The sequence below is a fragment of the Populus euphratica genome, unplaced genomic scaffold (genome assembly GCF_000495115.2).
Source record: "Populus euphratica unplaced genomic scaffold, PopEup_1.0 scaffold10.1, whole genome shotgun sequence".
NCBI classification, from domain to species: domain Eukaryota; kingdom Viridiplantae; phylum Streptophyta; class Magnoliopsida; order Malpighiales; family Salicaceae; genus Populus; species Populus euphratica.
Genome location: NW_011499856.1, coordinates 1,906,129 through 1,926,904, shown reverse-complemented (window position 1 = coordinate 1,926,904; position 20,776 = coordinate 1,906,129). Strand labels below are relative to the sequence as shown.

The 20,776-nt window shown below is 33.5% G+C and overlaps 2 protein-coding genes and 2 long non-coding RNA genes across 6 annotated transcripts; 2 read left to right on the top strand and 2 right to left on the bottom strand.

Annotated features, from left to right (window-relative positions):
* The first annotated feature begins 713 nt into the window (after positions 1–713).
* On the top strand, positions 714–2,605 carry LOC105123390 (uncharacterized). 2 transcript variants are annotated; one of them, XR_841841.1, is made up of 4 exons: positions 714–975; positions 1,062–1,236; positions 1,681–1,982; positions 2,146–2,605. It is a non-coding gene; the product is annotated as an uncharacterized LOC105123390 (long non-coding RNA). The 2 variants fall into 2 exon arrangements; XR_841840.1 differs by lacking the exon at positions 2,146–2,605 and having other exon boundaries at positions 721–975; positions 1,681–2,051.
* LOC105123393 (uncharacterized) lies at positions 1,243–17,744 on the bottom strand. Its single transcript, XR_841842.1, has 3 exons — positions 17,732–17,744; positions 2,469–2,474; positions 1,243–1,506 (listed from the first exon to the last, which is right to left on the bottom strand). It is a non-coding gene; the product is annotated as an uncharacterized LOC105123393 (long non-coding RNA).
* On the bottom strand, positions 2,521–9,693 carry PGLCT (plastidic GLC translocator). Of its 2 annotated transcripts, none has more exons than XM_011022965.1 (14): positions 9,467–9,612; positions 9,007–9,308; positions 8,778–8,931; positions 8,622–8,689; positions 8,231–8,363; positions 8,043–8,142; positions 7,842–7,954; positions 5,756–5,849; positions 5,469–5,622; positions 4,800–4,946; positions 4,637–4,710; positions 3,765–3,853; positions 3,460–3,574; positions 2,521–2,965 (listed from the first exon to the last, which is right to left on the bottom strand). In XM_011022965.1, the coding sequence occupies exons 2-14, from the start codon at positions 9,302–9,304 to the stop codon at positions 2,783–2,785; spliced, it is 1,722 nt and encodes a 573-aa protein (XP_011021267.1). In that variant the 5' UTR covers positions 9,305–9,308; positions 9,467–9,612; the 3' UTR covers positions 2,521–2,782. The 2 variants fall into 2 exon arrangements, with proteins under 2 accessions (XP_011021267.1, XP_011021266.1); XM_011022964.1 differs by having other exon boundaries at positions 2,523–2,965; positions 9,016–9,308; positions 9,467–9,693.
* A 659-nt stretch (positions 17,745–18,403) lies between the features above and the next one.
* Positions 18,404–19,673, top strand: LOC105123389 (zinc finger protein 6-like). The gene has a single exon (XM_011022963.1). The coding sequence runs from the start codon at positions 18,777–18,779 to the stop codon at positions 19,419–19,421; it is 645 nt and encodes a 214-aa protein (XP_011021265.1). The 5' UTR covers positions 18,404–18,776; the 3' UTR covers positions 19,422–19,673.
* The last annotated feature ends 1,103 nt before the right edge of the window (positions 19,674–20,776 follow it).

The following is a 20,776-nucleotide window of genomic DNA, read 5'->3' as shown; positions in this document are numbered from 1 at the left end:
GTGTGGAAGTGAAAGTTGATTGGGTTGTGATTGGTTTCTTATTAGAATGCTTTAATGTAGCAAAGTTTTGAGATTTGTGTGTATCAGATTGGGGGTATGTGATGTAACGTATAGAATTTCTGGTTTCTTAAAGAAGTTCAATGTCATGGATTTTTTAGTGCATTTTGTGAGTTCCTAAACAGTTTTTTTCTAGGAGGTATTACAAATTGGGAGCAAGACATTATCTTTGTGAATCCATATTTCGAATCGGTTATTTTTGTTTGATTGAAGCGATTTTTCCAAGTCATGAGCTTTTCGATATATGTAACATGCATTTCTAAGCTACCATCATGATGTAGGATTTTGCATCGGCTTCTTTTTCGACTAGCATGCATTTATGAGTTGTTTTCCCATGAAGTGGTGGCCCTGGTGGGCTTACCTAGTAAAAAATTGCAAGGGCATAGCTGAAGGGATTGTTGTGAAAGATATGCTTTCACTCGCTGCCTATTGCCTGCTTTTGGTTTCTTATTTATTATCCATTATTAAAGGCGAACCATTTTTCTTGATGGAATCTCATGATGGAGTTCTGGGTATGTGTGGAGTACACACTGTGGAAAAGAGAGTGCTCTTTTGGGCTTTGTTAGTCCAGCATTTCCTTTTGGATATCCTAAAATCAAAGGAATAGCATGAAGTGAGTATGTGTGGAGTACACACTGTGGAAAAGATAGTGCTCTTTTGGGCTTTGTTAGTCTAGCATTTCCTTTTGGATATCCTAACATCAAAGGAATAGCATGAAGTGGGAAACTACAGGTTGAGAATGCTAGAGCCTTGACTAAGATCATCCAATTAACGTCCTTAAAGCTCAAAAGAGAATGCTTAGTTGAAATCAACTCTTTCCAAATCCTTTTGTGACACCTGAAATTTTGACTTCTGTGATATAGGAGCTACACAAAAGGCGCTTACAAATAAAATCAAAGATTCATAAGAAATCAAAAGGTATCATTTTTCATATTACCTACTATGAAGTTTTTCATATGGAATTTTTATGCTGTTCTTATCTAATAACCTTTTATGGATCTCAGATGGTACTGGCAAATCTCATGGAAAAGACCTCAAAAGCAAAGATACGGGCACAAACATTGAAGACTCAGGTGTTCCTGATTTGAAACCCCTTGATGACAATGCCAATTTCTCTACTCCACAAGACAAGGTGTCAGCACATCATTCAGAAAAGAAACGCCAGAAATTACACTGGGGGTATGTTCTGCTATTAGTCCTGGGTGTAATTCTTAACTATGCTTGTAGGACACGTTCAAGTGGGTAAATGTAGCAGCTCACACATGAAAAATAAGATGTTTTTACGGGTGTTTTATTTCTAAGGTCTCTAGCTATTCTAATTTGACATCCACAATAACCCCTTGGTATGAAACAGAACCCACTTGTGGAGTGCTAAACGGTGAGTTATGCAACAACGAGGCTATATTACAAGTGTGTGAGAGAGTATGCCTGCTTATACATGCATTAGTTCTCATGCGGCCCTGTTTTTTTCACATCAATGTTCTGATTATTTGTAATTCTCAACACAATTTATGTAGCAATAATGTCATCGAAATCAATGTCTGTGGCTTAGCATTGCTATGTTTCTTCCCCCCACTCTGTATCCTGTTCTTAATAGTGCCCTATGTGTTACTTTGTTCGTAGGCTTGATACAAAGGAAAGATGGGAGAGAAAAGCCAATATGTAGACGTCACTGGTTCTTTGAGACGCAGCGCACCTGATCTGAAGTTCGCCTCTCAAAATATTTGCAAAAGGCGCCTGAAGTTCCGTTCCTACATTGGATTTCATTTACATGTTTCGACAAACATCATCATGCACAAGCTCTTAATGATGTAACGAGGAATATATTTAGAAGGGCTGGCAAATAACGACTAGGTGACTTGGAAAAGATGGAATAGAAAGTGTTTGGTTTGAATGTAAATGATTCTACAAGAGCAGCAGCATCCATAGCAATCATTTGTTACATATACATGTTTTGGCCATAGTTATAATACCTGGCTCGCGGGGTTAAACAAACAACCAAAATACCGAGAGTAAATACAATTTCAATCAAACTATAAAATTATGTTAGGGATAATTTTCCCTTTTAATCTTGATTAGCCAAGTTACATAAGCATGATTATGAAAGCTCATTGCCTTTCAGAAAATGTTCAGTTAAACAGCATTCAGGAATACAACTGTGACATTGTTGTGATGCAACTACAAGCCATCTCTCTAGTATCATTTTTTTCTTCTCAGTTTTAACGTTCCCCAGGCGGATGCCTCCCTAAATGCTATAATGTCACTGTCTCTCTAATGATGTGGACGATAAAGCAACATAACAAGCCAAGTTTCGCTACGTGTTCCTTTCAGATTATGTTAGCCGTTTAATTTCTTAACTCAGAGGTATAGGTATACACATCATTTACCAAGGCTTGGAAGCTTAACTCGACAATGTGCTAATCAGTCGGCGGAACGGCTACGTAAAGTTTCATCCAAGAATCATATGGAAAAGAATTTATTTGTAATATTTGACATTCAGCTATGATGAAACAAATGATTATTGGTGCCGCAGTTCTGATATTACATACAAAAAACATCCAGTTCACTAAGCTGGTTACGGCAGCGACTTAACTTTGAGCATGTTGGACTATGGCAAACCCAGTGACAGTTCCTGCAAAATGATGAACCCTCCAGGGGTAAAAAGCACCATGTCTATGAGCCGGGGTGACATTATTATCAAGTGCACTTTCGACAAGTATTCCGGTTAAACTGCAGGGTCAAGAGCTCGTTCTATTTCTTCTAATGAACGTCCCTTCGTTTCCACAACATTAGCTGCTATGTACAAGACACCAAGAAGACAGATGCCTGAAAATCCTAAATATACAGAGCTGATCCCAAACTTGTTCACAAAGCTCAAGAAATACAGGCCGATGACAAAATTTGCAGCCTGTTACAACAGCAAAGCAAGTCATTATTAGCATGTAATGTCAACCAACCAAACATTCTCAAAAAACAAAAAAGAAATCAAGTAGATTAAACATAAGTTACATTGGCATGTACCCACTCAAAGACAAGTAAAGAATATACACAAATACATGACTACAAATATGTCCAGAAAACTCCACAGAACAGTGGCATTCTGTTGGTATTATCTCTAAATCAACCATGGGCTCCCCTACAGAAATGCATGTGCATTCATATTTATACAAAATGAACTATTCAAAATCATTGACAAATGAAATGATGACTTGTTTTGCGGTCACCATCTTAATTCCAGCCAATTGCTTATCTATATGTTCGGGTTGTGTTTTGCTTTTATTGGATAGCAGTTTTTTAAGGTGGTAACTAGAGGCAAAATTGCAAATCATTGCACACTAGCACACTACTAATTCTCTGCAGTTGGAAAACCATAGTTTACAAATGTTCTTCTTCATGACTTACCCAGTGCATGCCCAAGGATAAAGCGACTGCTTTCGCTCTAATTCTGGAGGAAAATATCTCTGGGAGAAGAAGAGCAGGCACAGGACCAGCACCAAGTGAAAACGACAACACATAGCTGTGTTAAGAGATGAGAAGACACATTTAGATTTCAACGTCCAATTGGACAAAAATAACACACATCAGTAAAAGGAGAAGCTCGATTAAATCTCATTTTAACCCCTCTCCATCCCCTTCTCCCCAGACGCTCATAAACAAGAGGAAAGAAATGAGCTTGACTGATCTCACAAGGAAAATAATTGACTTACCAAACTGTCCCTAGAACAGCAAGGGTTCCAGAATACGGTGCTAGGGCCTTCCAAGTGAAGGACAAGGAAAGCAGCAGCATTGAGGCAGCCTTCATAACCAAAGACACGGAATTGGAAGTGTATTTGATACAATATTATCCTACACATTCGAAACATTTTTCCCTCGGAATACAAATGTTTGTAAAGAAAGATGCACAAAAGATGTACTTAGAACTTGGACATGTGGAGGGCTTCTAGTTATAGAGGGTTGAAATTATGTTACCAAATTCTATGCCATGTGTGCTGGAAGAAGAAAAGGTAGACAGACTAGAAATACTAGTATTATCTAACAAAGTGCATCGATAATGCCTTAGTAACCATCAGCTCATCAATATGTTTTATAATGCCATCTATCAGTCACCAAAGACAGAGAAGAAAGGAGAGCTCACGACTCAAGAATCCATTCAGGTCACAAATAAGACTTTATAATTGGAGACTACTATGCACATCCTACTTTCAGCATATAAAGGTGACTTGTATGAACAGACCAGACCACTAAATCCTTGTCAAGATAACTTCTTAATGTAGATTGGCCACTGTTTCTTTTACTTTTTCTGTGTTCTCTTAACTCAATAATTCCCGACTAGGTATGAGACCAATAGGATTAAAAGTCAGTTTTATAACAATTTTTAGTAGAAGTACTTGATCATAGAAAATCAAGCTCATCAGCGTGGGCTGAGAGAGAGAGAAGGATAATGTGTAACTGAAATCAGATGCAGAAGGTAGTTAAAAAAGGGTGTCAGCTCTGTTCTTGATTATCATAAAAATGCCACAGAAAATAATGTTTATTTGATTAAGAAGAGTGGATGGTTTGAAACTACCAAATAACCTACCATTCCTAAGAAGCTAGTGATCAGAAGACTCTTCCTTCCTTGCCTGTCCATCAAGGAAGATGCAATAGTTGTACCTGGAAAAGGCCAGTCAAATTAAAACATTTGCAAATTGTAAAGTTATACATGCACCTAATTTCACTGGGGAAGATAACAAAAATTTTACCAAAGACGTTTGATGCCCCAACAAGAGCACTGGCAGCAACATCTGATTCAATGCCAGCACTACGGAACACAGCAGTTGAATAATACACCACAGCATTTATACCAGCCATTTGTTGGAAAAAGAAAAGTGCTACACCAACGCTCACAACTGGATAAAAATAAAAAATAACTCATTTACCCTGACAAATCAAACTTAATAGTTGTACAAGAAGTATAATAACAAGTTGCAGCGACAGTAATCTATAGAAAGTTACTTTGGATATTATTTTACTTGTGAAAACATTATTTTCCAAATAGCCGCAATCACTAAACATGCTTTTAATACAGGTATGCAGGGTGAAAACCGTGAAATTTTATCCCCATTCATTGTTTTGGCAATATTGGCTTGGAAGGTGGTGGGAAGTACAATCTTTGATTTTCACAGAGTCCATCAAATCTTTATGCAGTCAAGCCTAAAGTAGTGGATTTAATGGAGACATCAACAACTAACTAAAACACAGAGGTGCAGTCATGAGTATTTTCAGAGAATTTAGGAACATTAGAAATCTTTTCAAGTGGCAAATAATGCTTCAAATCAGACAAAGATTTTATCATTTGATCCAGATTATTGTTTAGAAGTCCAATAACCCAAGATCTACATTTTTTGTTTGAACCCGAGAGTTACGAGGACCTTTCCAATAGCGGCTGCTAAATAGGTCAAACCATCCAGCTTCTTGCTCAGCAGAACCTTGACTAACCACATTTAAATCGGTCATGACATCAGCAACTCTTTCTTTTCCATAAAGAGTATTTATGGATTTTTCAACTTCAGAAAATTTTCCTTGCTTCAAGACAAAGAAGTTTGTCAATGACCTCTAAATGAATTATTAGTTTAGATAAAAACGTGTGCACTTAAATCCAAACTCTTGCCAAATACACAAAGGCTCATTGATATGAAATTAGATACTACAAAAAAACCTGAAAAAGCCACCGAGGACTTTCTGGAGAAAATGCCATTCCCAGTGCCAATAGAACAGCAGGAACAGCTGAAATGCTGAACATTGTCCTCCACCTGAAGGAGGCATATAAATAGACTCAAGTAAATAGATAGTCATTAATTAGATAAAAGAAAAGGTTATTAATGAAAGACAATTTCCAGTAAAGAGCACTTTAATAGCCATTCAAGAAATAATCAACATCATAACTTCAACTTGGTGCCACTCATTTTAGTCTTATTGATAAATTGTGCATAAAACATGCGTTCTTTTGACATGACAACTTCAATTTTGCCAAACACGTATTGAATAGATGATCTGAACTTCTATCTGGAATGCTAACAAGACAACAGCTTATAGTTACATTTTTTATTTATCAATAAGTCAATGACACAGGAGCATTAATTTCAATTCTTTCTGTTATATTCTTCAATGCTACACAAAACTAAAGCCAGGTTTAACTCTCTTTCTATTAAGGTTCCATCCAAACTTGTGCACACACAATACGCACACCTAGAAAGAATCTGAGCAAAGAACTCAATGTGCATGCAATTGGGCATTGCTAGAAGAGTTAGTTAAATTTAACTAAGACGGCATCGTACTCTTGAGACTAGGAGATATCATAACCTTTGAACGAGTTCACTTTAAATCTTCACAAAGTTAAATTTCCAAGATCAAAGAATTTTCAATGCCAATCATGAGGGTCTTATGTTGTTGCTGAATGCATGTCTTGAACTCTTTAGTGTTTATTCTCTACTCCTAAAAAAGATATGTTCAGTCTAGGTTATCTTCATTCGGAAAAATGCCCCCAATACCACATCTTTTTGCAACATCTATTCCTTTCCATTTCAATTAAGTTTACCTGCTCAGACAAAATGCGATTAGTTCGTCTCCAACAATTGATGCAGTTACCTAATCTTGTTCACCTAGATCAAAGTTTTATAAAGATACTAATAACAAATACAAAAGGGGGGGGGTGCAAAGGATATTCCAACCTCAACTCATTGAACAACTATCTAAAATAACACCGATGAGGAAAAAAAATCAAGAAAGTTGCTAAAAGGTAAAAGGAAAGGCTTAAGAAATGAAGTCATGGATGGAAAGTTCATGAACTTAACATTCTTCCATCCCTCCTTTCATAAGTACAGTATTAGTAATAACACTTTCCAGGACCTTGCCATCCCTGCCCGCCTGAACTGGCTAGAAGGTTCATTATATTACAACTCTTCATCACATAAATCAAAAGATTATACACAACCTTGTCATTTTGCCTTGTTGTATTCCAGAAGAGCTTATGTCAACAATCACATTAAAATTTTGTCTGACATGAGGGCTGACCTCATTACTTTTACACAACCTCGTATACTAGTTCTGTTCTGCTGTTTTCAAAGCATGTTGAAACCCATCTTCTTGCTGGCACTTGGATTTGATTAAGATTCAGAAGATCAATCAGTTTTTAAACGTATCAACTACTTGCCTTTTGAGACATTTAGATAATGAAGAGAAGCAAGGATAAAATGTATTGACTGCCCAACTATTTTTAAACTTTCCTAATGCAAAATGATTGCCACTCTCCAAATTCCAGACTAGCAGACAGGTTCTATTCAGGCCACATGTCATGCTAATCTGAGAATTTGAAAGGTCAAATTCAAAATTGACTCATTATCTCTCCTTTCCTTATATAAATCATATTCCACTTGGCAACCACAAGTATGAGAATTCCTAAAAATTGGACAATCAATGAGTACCTCTAAACAAAGAAACCAAAAAACACAGTAGATAATTATTTGCTGCTTCAATTTAGCACCAGTATGACATATCTAAGCAGCTAAAATTCCATTGCTCCACCTTTGAAGTCTATCATCAATAGCTTCTACTCATACAATCCAAAAACTTTCTTGTGCACAAGGAAGAAATCATTCTTGAAGCAGGAATGCCAAAAGCTTTGTTGTTTATATGGTGAGGTATATAACCCTATGGCTTACTAAAAATGCTTATTTCTTTCTTCAGGTTGATCAAACATAGCAAAATCAAATATGCAACCACTAAAGAATGCAAATAAAACATACCATATAGGATTTCCTGCCAATGGCAATCCCGCTACCAATGCCAAAAGAATCCCAATGCATATAAAAAGTTGGTTTACGGAACCCAGCACACCACGGATTTCAGTTGGCGAGATCTGACCAAAACAATAAGTACTACTAGATTAGCTCTTGACAAACTACAAACACTCACAGTGACCTTATGAAAATGAAATAAGTTACAACCTCGGATATGTAAAGTGGCACGATAGCAGAAGAAATACCAATTCCTATACCAGCAAGTAGACGCCCAATTATCATAGACTGTACACTCTGGGCCGTAGCACTGAAAAATTTTGTAGGACCACATGAAACATAGCTTTTGCAGGAGTATTGAAAATCAGTAGGCCAAAATATAAAGATAAAGAGCAAACCAGAGCACAGCACCAATTGCTAGCGGAATTGCATCCAGCTGAAAAGTCCTTGTTCGCCCAAACTTATCAGCCAATGCTCCCCCAGTAAATGAACCAACAGTAGCACCAGCAAGCAGTGTGCTAACAATCCATCCTACTCAATCATTAGAATGCCAAGAATTATAAGCAACCCAGTAACGGCCAATTAAATAAACAAAAAAACAGACAAAGAACCGCAGCCATGTCTAACAAACCAAAACATCTCTGTTTTACTAGTTTGGCAAATGGCATTCTCTGTTTCCTTGAATTAAACTCAAGCAATCTACCAGCAAAGCACGGAGCTCTTAAAGAAACAACAAACAAAATCCTATTTATGAATGAATGAATCAATAAACAAACAGCAGTTCCTTGCCTTGTAAGACAGCATTTTCAACAATGCCAAGATCCTTAGCAAGATACTCCAGAGCACCATTCACCACCCTGAATCAACATCATCATCCAAAACCAATAAAAACAATTGAAAATATGACTAATAACCATGGAAAATGCAAATTAATTAATTAATTACCCTAAATGATAACCAAACAAAATAGCTCCTAAACAAGCAACTCCAACAAACGGCAAGACCGAAGCTTTCCCTTGCTGCTGCTGCGGCACAGGCAGAGCGCAAGTAACATCATCCTCAGATTTTAAAGGCCTAACTTCTTCCACATCTCCTCCATCTAAAAAAAAAATTAAAATCCAAATCAAACACGTAACTTCACAAATAAAATAAAATAAAATAAAAACAATCAAAACGGACGGACTGGAAGCGAGAGCTTTGAGGACAGGGCGGGAGTGGAAGAGAGAGGAGCGAGTGAGTTCGGTTGCCATGGAGGAGGAGGAGGAGAGTGAATTGAGACGCAATCCAGAAGAAGAAGAAGAAGAAGAAGAAGACGAAGATAGTTGAGAGTTTCTATTGCTGAAATCAAGGGAGGAGGTGTAGTGCTGCTTTTGACTTTTCAGAGCTCTAAAGCCTACTGCTAGGCTTTTGGTGCTAATGCTGCCTTTGACTCCTCCGCCTCCGCCTCCCCCATACATTACGACTGCTTGCATTTTACTTAAAGATTCAATCACACAAAAGTCAATGAATAAATAAATAAAAACACTCAATTTAAAGAGAGCAGATAAAAAGCTAAAGCCAGTGCAGAGAGAAACATTTAATGCATAAAAAATGAAATGATCGAATCGAAGCAGTCACGGCGGAAGTTGAATTACCGAGTGACTCGGAGAGAAAGGGATGATAGGACCCCTGATGAGTGAACACCCCTGAAGTTGCTTTTCTTTTTTCTAGTGTAGACTGTTTGGATCAGAGAGGGAGGCTTTGGGAATTCCGTTGAGAGTGGAGACTGGGAAACAGTTGCTGTCTGCTTACTGAGCGCTTAACAGACAAAACAAGAGAACGAACAGAGGTGGAGGAGATTTCAACTCTCTTTCCTTTCGAGATCATTTCCTCCGTGAATAATTAATTTCGTTGGTATTTAATAATCAAATAATCAATTATTAATTTTTTTTTTACAATAGTAGCAGTGCCCTACAGTGGATAAAATGCGGAGGAGGAGGAGATCTGCGCTGGAGGGGTGGCAGGAGGATGGATCCGCATGTGACGACAGGCAGGGCAGGCGTTTGCGTTTTCTGTTCCCTCCGGCCATTTGGCAGTTTCTGTTCGCTCTTTCCACGTCATGTAAGGATGTCAAGATTCGGTTGTTAAGCTGGAACAATAAATATATTAGCAGAACCTGATTGGTGGGGGGAAAAGCCAATGAACAAGCCCTGAAGGGTTAAAGAATTTTAGTGGTCTATTTATCATTCTAGAATTATTTATTTGAGTTATTTAAATCTTTTCATAATTTTTTACACCGCTAAATTACTTACTTATCCTGGAAAGAAAAAAACATTAACTTTTGCCTAGCTGCTTTTGAGACATTGTAATTACCATATTATTCTTCAACCTAACTTGATGCCCATATTTATTATTTAATCACTTTACCACCGTCTTCGAGCGGTACGTGTGATGACTCATGAAGATGAGAAATGAGCTTTCTAGATGTTTTTTAATCCCTCATAGGTGTTTTTTTAACAATACTCATGTCTAAATTATCTCTGATTTGGTTGTAAATAACTTTTTTTTTCTTGATTTTTATGTATGGTTTTGCAACATTTCATATTAGCTTCTCAATTTGTTTTTCACTGGCATTTGATTTATGTTTTTTTAATTGTTATTTGTTTATTTAGATTAACTTATAAAATTGATTTTTTTCTCTAATTTTTTTCTTTATTATTTTTAAAAAAATTCAGAATTGATCTTTTTTTAAATTTCAAGTTTGGATATCTCTTCAATTTTCAAGATAAATTTTCAATCGCAAACAAACTTATGAGTTTTTTTTGTCAATAGCTATCTTCCATCAACTTATCTTTTTGATAAAATTTTATTTTTTTATCAAGGGTTGCATCACCTAAATCTCGTCTACACTTATAGAATTATTATTTATTATTACTAAACTTATACCACTAAAATATATAAATATTCAGAACGACTGGATAATAAAACAATCACAACAAGATCACACAACACAAGTTCACATCAGTACACACAACCATCACAATATACACTCCTGCTTTCTTCATGTTATATTTTTCTTTTCTCTTACAGTATAGTACTGACTTAGTGTTCTCTGTTATAATATAAAACTAGCTTTTGCAAAAGAGCAAGAAACAACCAAATCCAACCACCACAGCCTATAATATACTAGTGGTGAGAATCCTAAACATCCTATTACATATTGTTCCACGTTGTTAACGTTGCTTTTGCAAACAGTATTACACTGGACACGATCCATACAAGAACTGGCAAGAACTCTAGTTTATGGTTTCCAACATATATAGATGCAATAAATCAATCATATTCTCACCACGTTAATTAAATTCGAAAAATTGAACTTATATAAAATTATTTAATTTAATTATTGTAATATAAATTTATCAAAAAACAAAAAATAAATAAACCAAAAGTGATCAAACCAACAAGATTGTGTCTCTTCAAAACCCCGTCTAGTTCTAATTATCATTTCATTCTCTTTTCAGTCTTATTGCATATTAATATTTTAGTTTTTTATAAAAACCCAACTGATTAATTATTCTTTTTATTAATTGTTTTATTCCCTTGGTTATTAATCTTATATATTCGAATCTAATATAGATAACTATGTCTTCAACCATTGACCTGCCTTTTGGTTAAGTGGAAAACCAGAGGGAAATTAAGACGAAGAACTCAAATCGATCCCAATCCTCGGAAAGTTATGGTACGATGACACACTCTTCAAAGCTAGCTTGTTAACGCGTAGTTCCTCCAGCCCCAACAACTAATACTAAGCATTGTCACAACCATTGCATCTGCTTATAAATTCTTTGAAGACAAGTTCTCCTTCCAGATTTCAAAGCTTCTCTGTAGAAATAAACATGCACAATTTTCCTTCATCTGAACCTGCTAATATGGGGGCACAACGTCATCTACCTTTAGGGTTCTAGAACCCTGATCTCGGATCCTTATTTTATCTTCTCGAGCTCTACATAAAGCAACAGAGTACTGTACCTCGTATGTATGTACACTTGTTCACACAAGTGCCAACAAGCTTCGTTAATTGAGATAGAGGATATTGGTTTATAATAATAATCGTGGAGAACCTTGCGTTAATATGTATTCACGTATATGTCATTCCTTCTCTCGTCAGACATGGGTATAGTTATTAAAACCATTTCTGGAGTTAACCTGACACAGGACCCCGGGTTATGAGTTATAAATCAATTAACTTTTTTTTTAAATAAAATAAAATAATTAATTTTAATTTTAATTGAATTATAAATTAGCTCGCGAGATTGAATGAATTAAATTAGATTTAAGTTAAACATGGCATTAATTACAGGCTTAGCTTAATATCAATGTAATTGTTTTGAGAAAGAAAAATTGTGTAACAATTTAAACCATCTACAAATTAGCTATCAAAATATGATTAAATTTGAATAAAATAACTAATATCAATTACTACCAAAATGGAAATGAATAGGAATATAAAAACTCCAAATGAGAGAAACACAAGAATCTCGATGCTCAAAACATCATAACAATGACAGTGGTTTACAGATATGTGATTTGAATACAATGTACATGCTACATTCCATGGAAAACCAATTGGTTTTGTAATGTAAGAACCAATAATAACTTGGAGGTGGGACAATTTCGGTGACTTTGGGCAATCTTCCTATGTTAATGTCTGCACGATCAGTTCAACATCAAATTAATACTACAAGAAATGTCAAATAATGACTGCTAAAAGAGTAGTTTACTGATTAGGTGGGAGGCATATGTTATCACACGACTTTATGAGAAAAACCAAAGACCTTTTCGAGCAACAGTTAAGACTTGCATCAAAAGGTTTCTATGTTAATTGGGTGCTTCTAACATCCAATCGAACTTCTTAATCACTCCTTAATTACTGCACCAATTAATTAAAAAAAAACCCAGAGAGAGAAAGAGAGACTCAGTATTTTTTTTTTATTCAAAACTGAAAATTAACACCAAAAACGAACAGCACCAGTGCTGGCCAAAGGCTATCAAGAACGAAAATAAATCAATATGCAAACTTTTTTATATATTTATTTGTTAATAAAAAAATTTATTAATAAAAAATATTTTTGATCAACAAAAAATATTTTTTTTTAATGTAGAGTGAAAAACACTTGTTAAAAGATTTTTGATCAACAAAAAATATTTTTTTTTATTTAGAGTGAAAATCACTTTTTAAAAGATGTAAAAATTTTAGAAATATTATATTATTTATTGATTATGTCAAATTTGGTTCTCAAACTTTTAATTACTATATATTTTGTTTGAATTTTTTTAATTTTTTAATTTAAAATTTAATTTAATTTTTATATTAATTTTTCTCTTTATTTTTATGATTATTACTTTTTTTATTATTTTTTTAATTAAAATTTTTTATTTATCAAATTTAATTTTTATTTTTTTAATTTTTTTATTGTTGTGTATTTTATTTAAAATATTTTATAAAATTACAATTATAATTATAAATTTTTTTAATTTTTTATTTGTTAGGTGAAATCCGTGAATTTCCATGCACATCCAAGGGTTATATCATGATTTGTATGAAGTGATTGGTGATAATATTTTACGCAGTGCACATTTTAATTTAAACACAGCGGATTATCTTGCCGACCCCGACATAGTTGCCATGATGATTTAAATCTTTGTTGATCTTGATGTATGACAGTACTGAATCAAGACTGTTGTTGGATCACGATCCCATACCTTACTTGCGTGTGATGCAAAACCCTAATTGATGGATACAAGTTCTTTGACAACAAGGCAACTATAACGTATAATTAATTTGTATGGTTGGCCATCTAGTCTTGTCGATTATGCGTCTCTAATAGGACAACATTACATGGTAACTGGACCACTGTTATAAAACCCGATTTGTCCTAAGATTTGGATTAGCCCACACAGTGTTGATTCAATATTTTTTAAAAAAAATAATCAAATTAAATCTCACTTGGAGTTTTGACTGAATTGTAGATTGACTCGCTGGTTATCTGAGTTTAACTTTATTAATTTTAGATTAATTTTAATATAAAAAGGGTGTTGAATAGTATGGTAACTATTATTTTTTTAAATATTTTTTATTTTAAAATATTAAAATATTTTTATTTTTATTTTTTAAAAATTATTTTTAATATTAACATATCAAAATAATTTAAAATTACAAAAATATTAATTTAAAAAAATCAAAATTTATTCATCATCCAATTTAAAAACGATATCAAACAAAGTGATGACAAGCTGAATAAGGTTTCTAAACGATACCCTCGATCAAAGTTTTAGAACCCGGATCGACCCGACGAGATGACACGGGACCCAGCCACCTGGCCTTGGGACCGGTCCGGGTGAAGGTAAAAACCTGCTTGGAAATTAGCCCGGTCAAACCAAATCCATCAGGTCAAACCCGAGTGTGACCCTATCTTTTTTTATATATATTAGCAGTCATTAAACGATGCAGTTTTAGCCTTTTAAAAGGCCCAAATACTGAACAGTGAAGAAGAACAAAACAATATTAGGGACAGTTGCAATTTACAAACCTAATTAAATGAGCTCTTTTAAACCTAGCTGAGGAGTAGAGGACGTTCTGATTATTAATTGTTGTTGTTTCTTTGTGAAAAAGGTTTGAATCTCCTTCTTTCACTATTTGTTTTCTTTATTCTTGATCGTTTTTTGAATTACTGGCACTGATTTATTCGCAGGCCAATCGCTGGCATCAATTTCAATAGCTGGCATCAATTTGTTGTTCTTTTATTCATTCGTAGCCCAGTTACCTTAGTTATATTTCTCTAGCCTGATTTCTGCATCAATTTCTTTCTTTTCTTTTCTATAGCTTAATTTCAACTTCTGCTAAAAAAATAAAAGCTCTATTATTTGCAGTTTTTAATGTTAATCGATGATGAATTCTTGAATGTTGTTACCATGATTTTATTTGTGTATGATTTAATGTTTATTACCATGATTTTTTTGATGTTGTTACCATGATTCGGTAGTTATAAGTTAGATATATGGTGTTTGTATTATGTTGAACTGCATTGTTATAATTGTGTTGAATTACACATCAAGAAAATGAAACAATGATTATGCTTATGCTTGTTATTGATTTCAATTGTTTTGTTAATTTGTTAATTTTTTAGAGCATTGTTAATTCTTTTGTTTAATTAGATCTATTAATTTTTTAATGTATTTTTTTATTAATCTAAATCAATTTATATAACTTGTAATCTAATTATTTAACAAAATCAAATCAAGTTTCAAAACTATATCCTTGCATTAGCATATTAAAGTAGGGTTTATTAAAGAGAGGGTTGCGAGTAATGTCTGCGTAGATGACTGACTGGATCAAAAGGGTTAGACGTTCTCAGGATTTTGGGAACTGATTTTGAGGATATTAATCTCCAAATTGACCAGAACAAAGTTCACTGAAAGTAGACATTATCGTCGTGAAGACTGCTTGTTGCCTGTAAAAAAAAACACTTGGTCATTTATTATATTTCTTTAAACTAGGTCCATCCAGCTAGATAGGCAGTAGTACTAGGCACATCAGACAAATGTCATGTGGTTTATAATCAAGGAAAGCAACAAATGGGGAAGTTTATCAGAAGCCCGCCGTACCATTATTGTAGCTAGAAGGAAGAGACATGACGAGACATTAATTTGACGTTCTATGATGACTTTTGGCAGGTTTAATTAATTAATTAATTTCTATATTTATTTATAAGGTGATATGCATGATCGATGACATTCTCTATTCATTTTTATCAACACTGACATATACCAAATATCTTTCTTAATCACGATGAACTCGTTACTTCAAGTGTATAGTTAATTCAACATTATATATAACGTAAGAGTTTGAGAATTTAAAAATTATTTTTTATAACAAAGATTTTCCGTCATATTCTTAAAACCATAAGGAGAGTTTCCAAACATTAAATATATTTTAAAGATAAAAGAGGAGTTTTATTATCTGTAAATCTTGATCTTCGTAATTTCATGGTACCTAATTAGTATTATTGTTTTTTTTTTTTAATTTGAAGAACAATCTTAGATTAATTAGTTCTCGTGTCAAAAGACTAAATCCACCTTTTCAATATAATTAAAAGCAATATATGAACATTGAAATTAGAGAACTCATTAATCCAACAAGACTATCTAAACAGTTCAAACCACATTTCATCGTTGAAAAACATCACATTGATGCTTGTTATACAGTGAAAACGAAGTTTCAATGAAGCGTAACAAGTCTATAAAACGTCACACAACTCTTTTTTTTTCCTGGAGACAGAAGAACATTGTATACTTCTAAGATAGAAAGTGCTTCTTGTTTAACAAACTTGTAGCTTCTTCCACTTATTATTTTGTCTTTTAATGTGATAAATCAATGTCCCATTATCCCTACTTGTATACTTTGAACTTTGATTTCGATATAGATTTCATAAATGTTTGTATAAATATTTTTAGGTATATAACCAGAAGAAAATCATATTGTTATGAAATATTATCTATATAATTAAAAGAATTGAGTTTTTATTGCTCCTTGATTCATTGTTTGTGTTAAGGTTATTCTATATATATATATATCTTCTTCTTCTTCTTCTTCTTTTTTAATTTTATCATTCAATGTATAGCTAATTTTGAATTACTTTTTATAATTTATTCTGAATTATTTTTCATAAAATTATTTTATTTTTAAATAAATGTTTGTTTTTGGTGAATAGTCACGAGAGTACTCCTAGTTGCTCAATGAAGCAACACTATTGCCAAATTCCTGTTCAAGCGAGTCAAAACTCAAAACAAAAGGAGAGGAGAGAGATATTGCTCGTTAATTCAAGTATATTATAGTAACAAGATGTGACCTCGGATCTAATTCAATCCAGAATTTAAATTATAAGTTTACTAAATCAACCTAAAATAATATCCTTTTAAACAGTGAAGATGATGGATCTCTAAACCAGTTTAAATAAAATAAAACTCAACATGAAATAAATTCTGAATTGACAAGTAATCGGACTGATCCACACAGCTGGAACAAATTTAATAGCCACGCTCTCAATCTCACAATATTGCACAAATTGTCGACTTCCATTCTTGCTCCTCTAACATAATTATTTGGAATTAAGCAATAATCTCCCATTATCAACCATATTAGCTTCAATAATAATAATAATAATAATTAAAAAAAATAGTGGTAGCTAGTAAGATACGAGGAGATCTTCTCTGAATAAATAAAGGCTAGATTTCGACGTCAATCACGCAAACATCCAGGATTTATGGCATGCATAAATTGTCCCGGTGGTCCCTCGTGCACTCTCGAACAATTATGGGAACCGTTCTTTCTCTCCATCTTTCTTCCTGTTTGACAATCCTTCCACCCTGAAAGGTGATTTCTCCTCAACAAATCACGTTAGGTTTCATTTTTCTAATCTAACCCCTTTATATGAGGTGAAGTGTTTGAACTTCGATGACTCGAACTAATTATTAATTTAAGCACACATCAAATCTACGGTTGTAGCTAGTACGAACGATTAGCAAAATACTCTTGAAAAACATGGTGTGTTAGAGTTATGTTTTGCTGATCTTTACTACTGTGAGATTCTATTTTCTCTGTAATATGTTCACTTTGAAGGCTATAGGAATATGCTTTTAACCTCAAGTAATGGTTTTGTTTTATAGTTTAGAAGGATTTTTTATGTTATAATTGTTTTGTTTTATTTGAAAGACTGTTACCTTTTAGATATTCTATTAAATTTTGAAAAACTCTTAGTTTATCTTATAAATATGAATGGGTTGAAAATAATATTTTATTTTATAGTATTTATTACATTACTTTATAAAATAATGCCACTTACAGTTCAATATATTCTCACACTGTCATTAAAATATGTTACTGATGGAAATTAGAATATGTCTTCGTAAAAAGAATTAAAAGATTAATAAATTATGAAATACTTGATACTCTTGATTTTATTAATTTTAAAACTTGTGTGGATTTTATTAAGAAAAAAGCAAACTAACAAGTCGAATAAAAGTTAAAAATTATACGTAAATAGACCTTAGTTTATTTGAGAAAAATCATTTATATAGGACCAAGAATAAACATAAGATTTATTTGTTAAGTAAAGCTGCCACATGTAGAAATACCTGGAAAATTATATGCATTGTAATACAAACTTTTATTCTAAGCAAACATATCGACATCATATATAAACTTTTGTTCCTTGAGTTCACACGTTGAAAATATAAATTTTTATCTTTAGAAATACACTATTAAATCTTGAGTGTGTCAGAATTTAGAAATATTAAAACCTTAAAAAAAACATAATTTTTTTTTTATCAATGTTAAAAGATATATTTTGATCTATTTATTTTTTCATATAAAATCTAATTATAAATTATTTTAAAAACATCTTTAGATATATAAAGTATCATATATAGTTGATTAACAAAGATGTTTTTTCCATAAATGATGTGAGAAAGAATTGTATCAAATCCAGCATAAATACCCTCGTTATTCTAAGTGTACATATTACATGATAGCTAGCTAGTCAATCGCGCAGAGCCTGGCTTCTCTATTATTGTATGCGTACAAGGAGCAAATGGTGCCCTTCAGGGCAAGCTATAATAATCTATATAGGTGTTTAGGTTCTAGTTTTCTTGCTGTGGTGATTTTCTTGAATAGTCCTTGCTTTCTCCTCCTCTTGTCCTTGCGATTTTCACAACCAACTAAAGCTCCCTTTCTTTTCATGTCTCAGCTTCTCAATCAAATTCTTTTTCTATTGATTAGACGTACACTACTGTTTTAACCTTTTTATATATCCTTTATAAGCACTCGCATCCATATGTGATCACCCCCTAGCTCGCTGATCGTCATACTTCGAACTCTTTTGCAGGCAGGCTCTCTCTTTTTCTCTCATGGATAGTATTGGTTGTCTCACAAAATCTAATACCATCACTAGCAACAACACAACCCTAAAACTATTTGGCTTCAACATTTCAGAGAACAACCCTACCTTACCTTTAGATTCAAGCAAATCTCCATCTGGGTCACAAGAACCAGAGACTAGTTTCCAATCCTCCAAAGGGAGGAAATATGAGTGTCAATATTGTTACCGTGAGTTTGCAAACTCTCAAGCCTTGGGCGGTCATCAAAACGCTCACAAGAAAGAAAGGCAGCTTTTAAAACGTGCACAAATGCAAGCCACACGCCGCCTGGCTTTAGCTTCCTATGTTACCATACCAAATTCCATGTTCTCGACGTTTATTCCATCGCCACCACACCTCCTTGATCCGGCTGGGGTTCCGGTGGAAGCAGCGAGGCAACAACACACCCAGTCTCCTCCATGGTTTTACAAGTCCTATCTGGGCCGCATGTCGCGTGACGGCCGATACCTTAACGGGCCTGCTTCTATTCCCGGAAGGTGTCTGGATGGAAAGAGCAACTTGGTTTGCAGTGAGGCTGGGCTTCGTGCTAGAGCTTTTCCTGTGAGTGGATTTGCAAGAGAAGATGTTGAGCCTCATCACCGTCACAAGGGATTAGGCTTGGATTTGCATCTATAGTGGTCTTGGACCAGATATGCATCTATTTTTAGCCTCTCTTGTAATGAATCTGTGCTGCCGTTTCCTCAAAAATATGAAGGAAATCCTAGAAGTTGCAGGCGGCACACTTTCCAACTTCCAGAATTACTATTTATAGTTCATCTTCAAATTTTTCTTTTGGTCGTATATGCTTTCATGTATTGGTAGCCATTAAACGGACATCCTTTGTATTTGGCGTTTAGGAACGATAAGGAAAGTGAAAATTTTAGCAGACATCAAGCTCAAGTCTCAGCATTATAAAAGTAAATTTATTAAAAAAAACAAATAACAATTAATGGGTAAATATTTGGTATTTAATGAAATAGGAAGGGGATCTCTAGAGTTTTAATCTCATATATTTATCAATGAATTTCTGATATAAAAAAAATGATTCTAATTTTGAACAAATATATGGTATAATCTTCCAATTATTACAAGACAGATCTCAAATCTTGCAGGAATTGTTTTTTGTCGCCGATAAATTCCACTTGGATAAGCAATGAATGGGTTAATTATGCCTAGGTGGCCATTTGAAGTAAATAAATAAAGTTTTATTTAATTAACAGTTTCATTATGCCACTTGGATTTTCCTGCTCTCTTTAAATTTCATGGAATCACGTGCCAGCAGTGTTGAGGATTGTTTCGGGTTTGCAAGGCATGTCAGCTTTTTGGTGAAGGGTTTTTTATGGTTGTAAAAAAACAATTAAAACAACGAGGACCAAAATGGACTTTGACAAAACACGACAAACTCTTTTCCATGTTTCACGATGCGAGTAAATCTACACTATCGGCCCTCAATATTAACTTTTTTATACTTATTACAAATTGTTAAGAGTTTTTGGGTATTGATTTTAATTGCTTACAATTTCTATGTAATAAACAGCATGGCTAAGCATAGATATATTTTTAGTTAAAAAATAAATTAATAAAAAAGAGAGAATTTATGTTAACAACTACATTTTTCTACATAATACATGTTATTATGATTTTAATGAAAATCCATTTTTTATTTCCATATAAGTAAATAAAATAAAAATTTAACAGTGTCTTGTATCATAAGATCAAATATATTTATGTCCGCTTATCTTTTAACAATTGTTTTATGATTTTTTATTCATATAATTTTCATTTTATTTCATTAAACCCACACACTATTTTTTAATTTTTAATTAAAACTTTTCATTATGAACAAAAAATATATTCACAATACCTTCATATTTTGTTCTCGTGCTAAAAATTAATTTAAAATTTTATTTACAATGAACATGGGTATTTAGGATTTTTTAAAAAAAAAATAGTATAATTAATTAAAAATATTAGAGCAATAACATGATAAA

Bases quoted from the DNA above. Each gene is read 5' to 3' on its own strand.
- PGLCT (XM_011022965.1), bottom strand. From the start codon at position 9,304: ATGCAAGCAGTCGTAATGTATGGGGGAGGCGGAGGCGGAGGAGTCAAA. The intron at 8,690-8,777 runs GTAATTAATTAA...ATGTTGATTCAG, and splicing joins TTGTTTGGTTATCATTTAGG to GGTGGTGAATGGTGCTCTGG. The intron at 3,575-3,764 runs GTAAGTCAATTA...CTCTTAACACAG, and splicing joins GCTGTTCTAGGGACAGTTTG to CTATGTGTTGTCGTTTTCAC.
- LOC105123389 (XM_011022963.1), top strand. From the start codon at position 18,777: ATGGATAGTATTGGTTGTCTCACAAAATCTAATACCATCACTAGCAAC.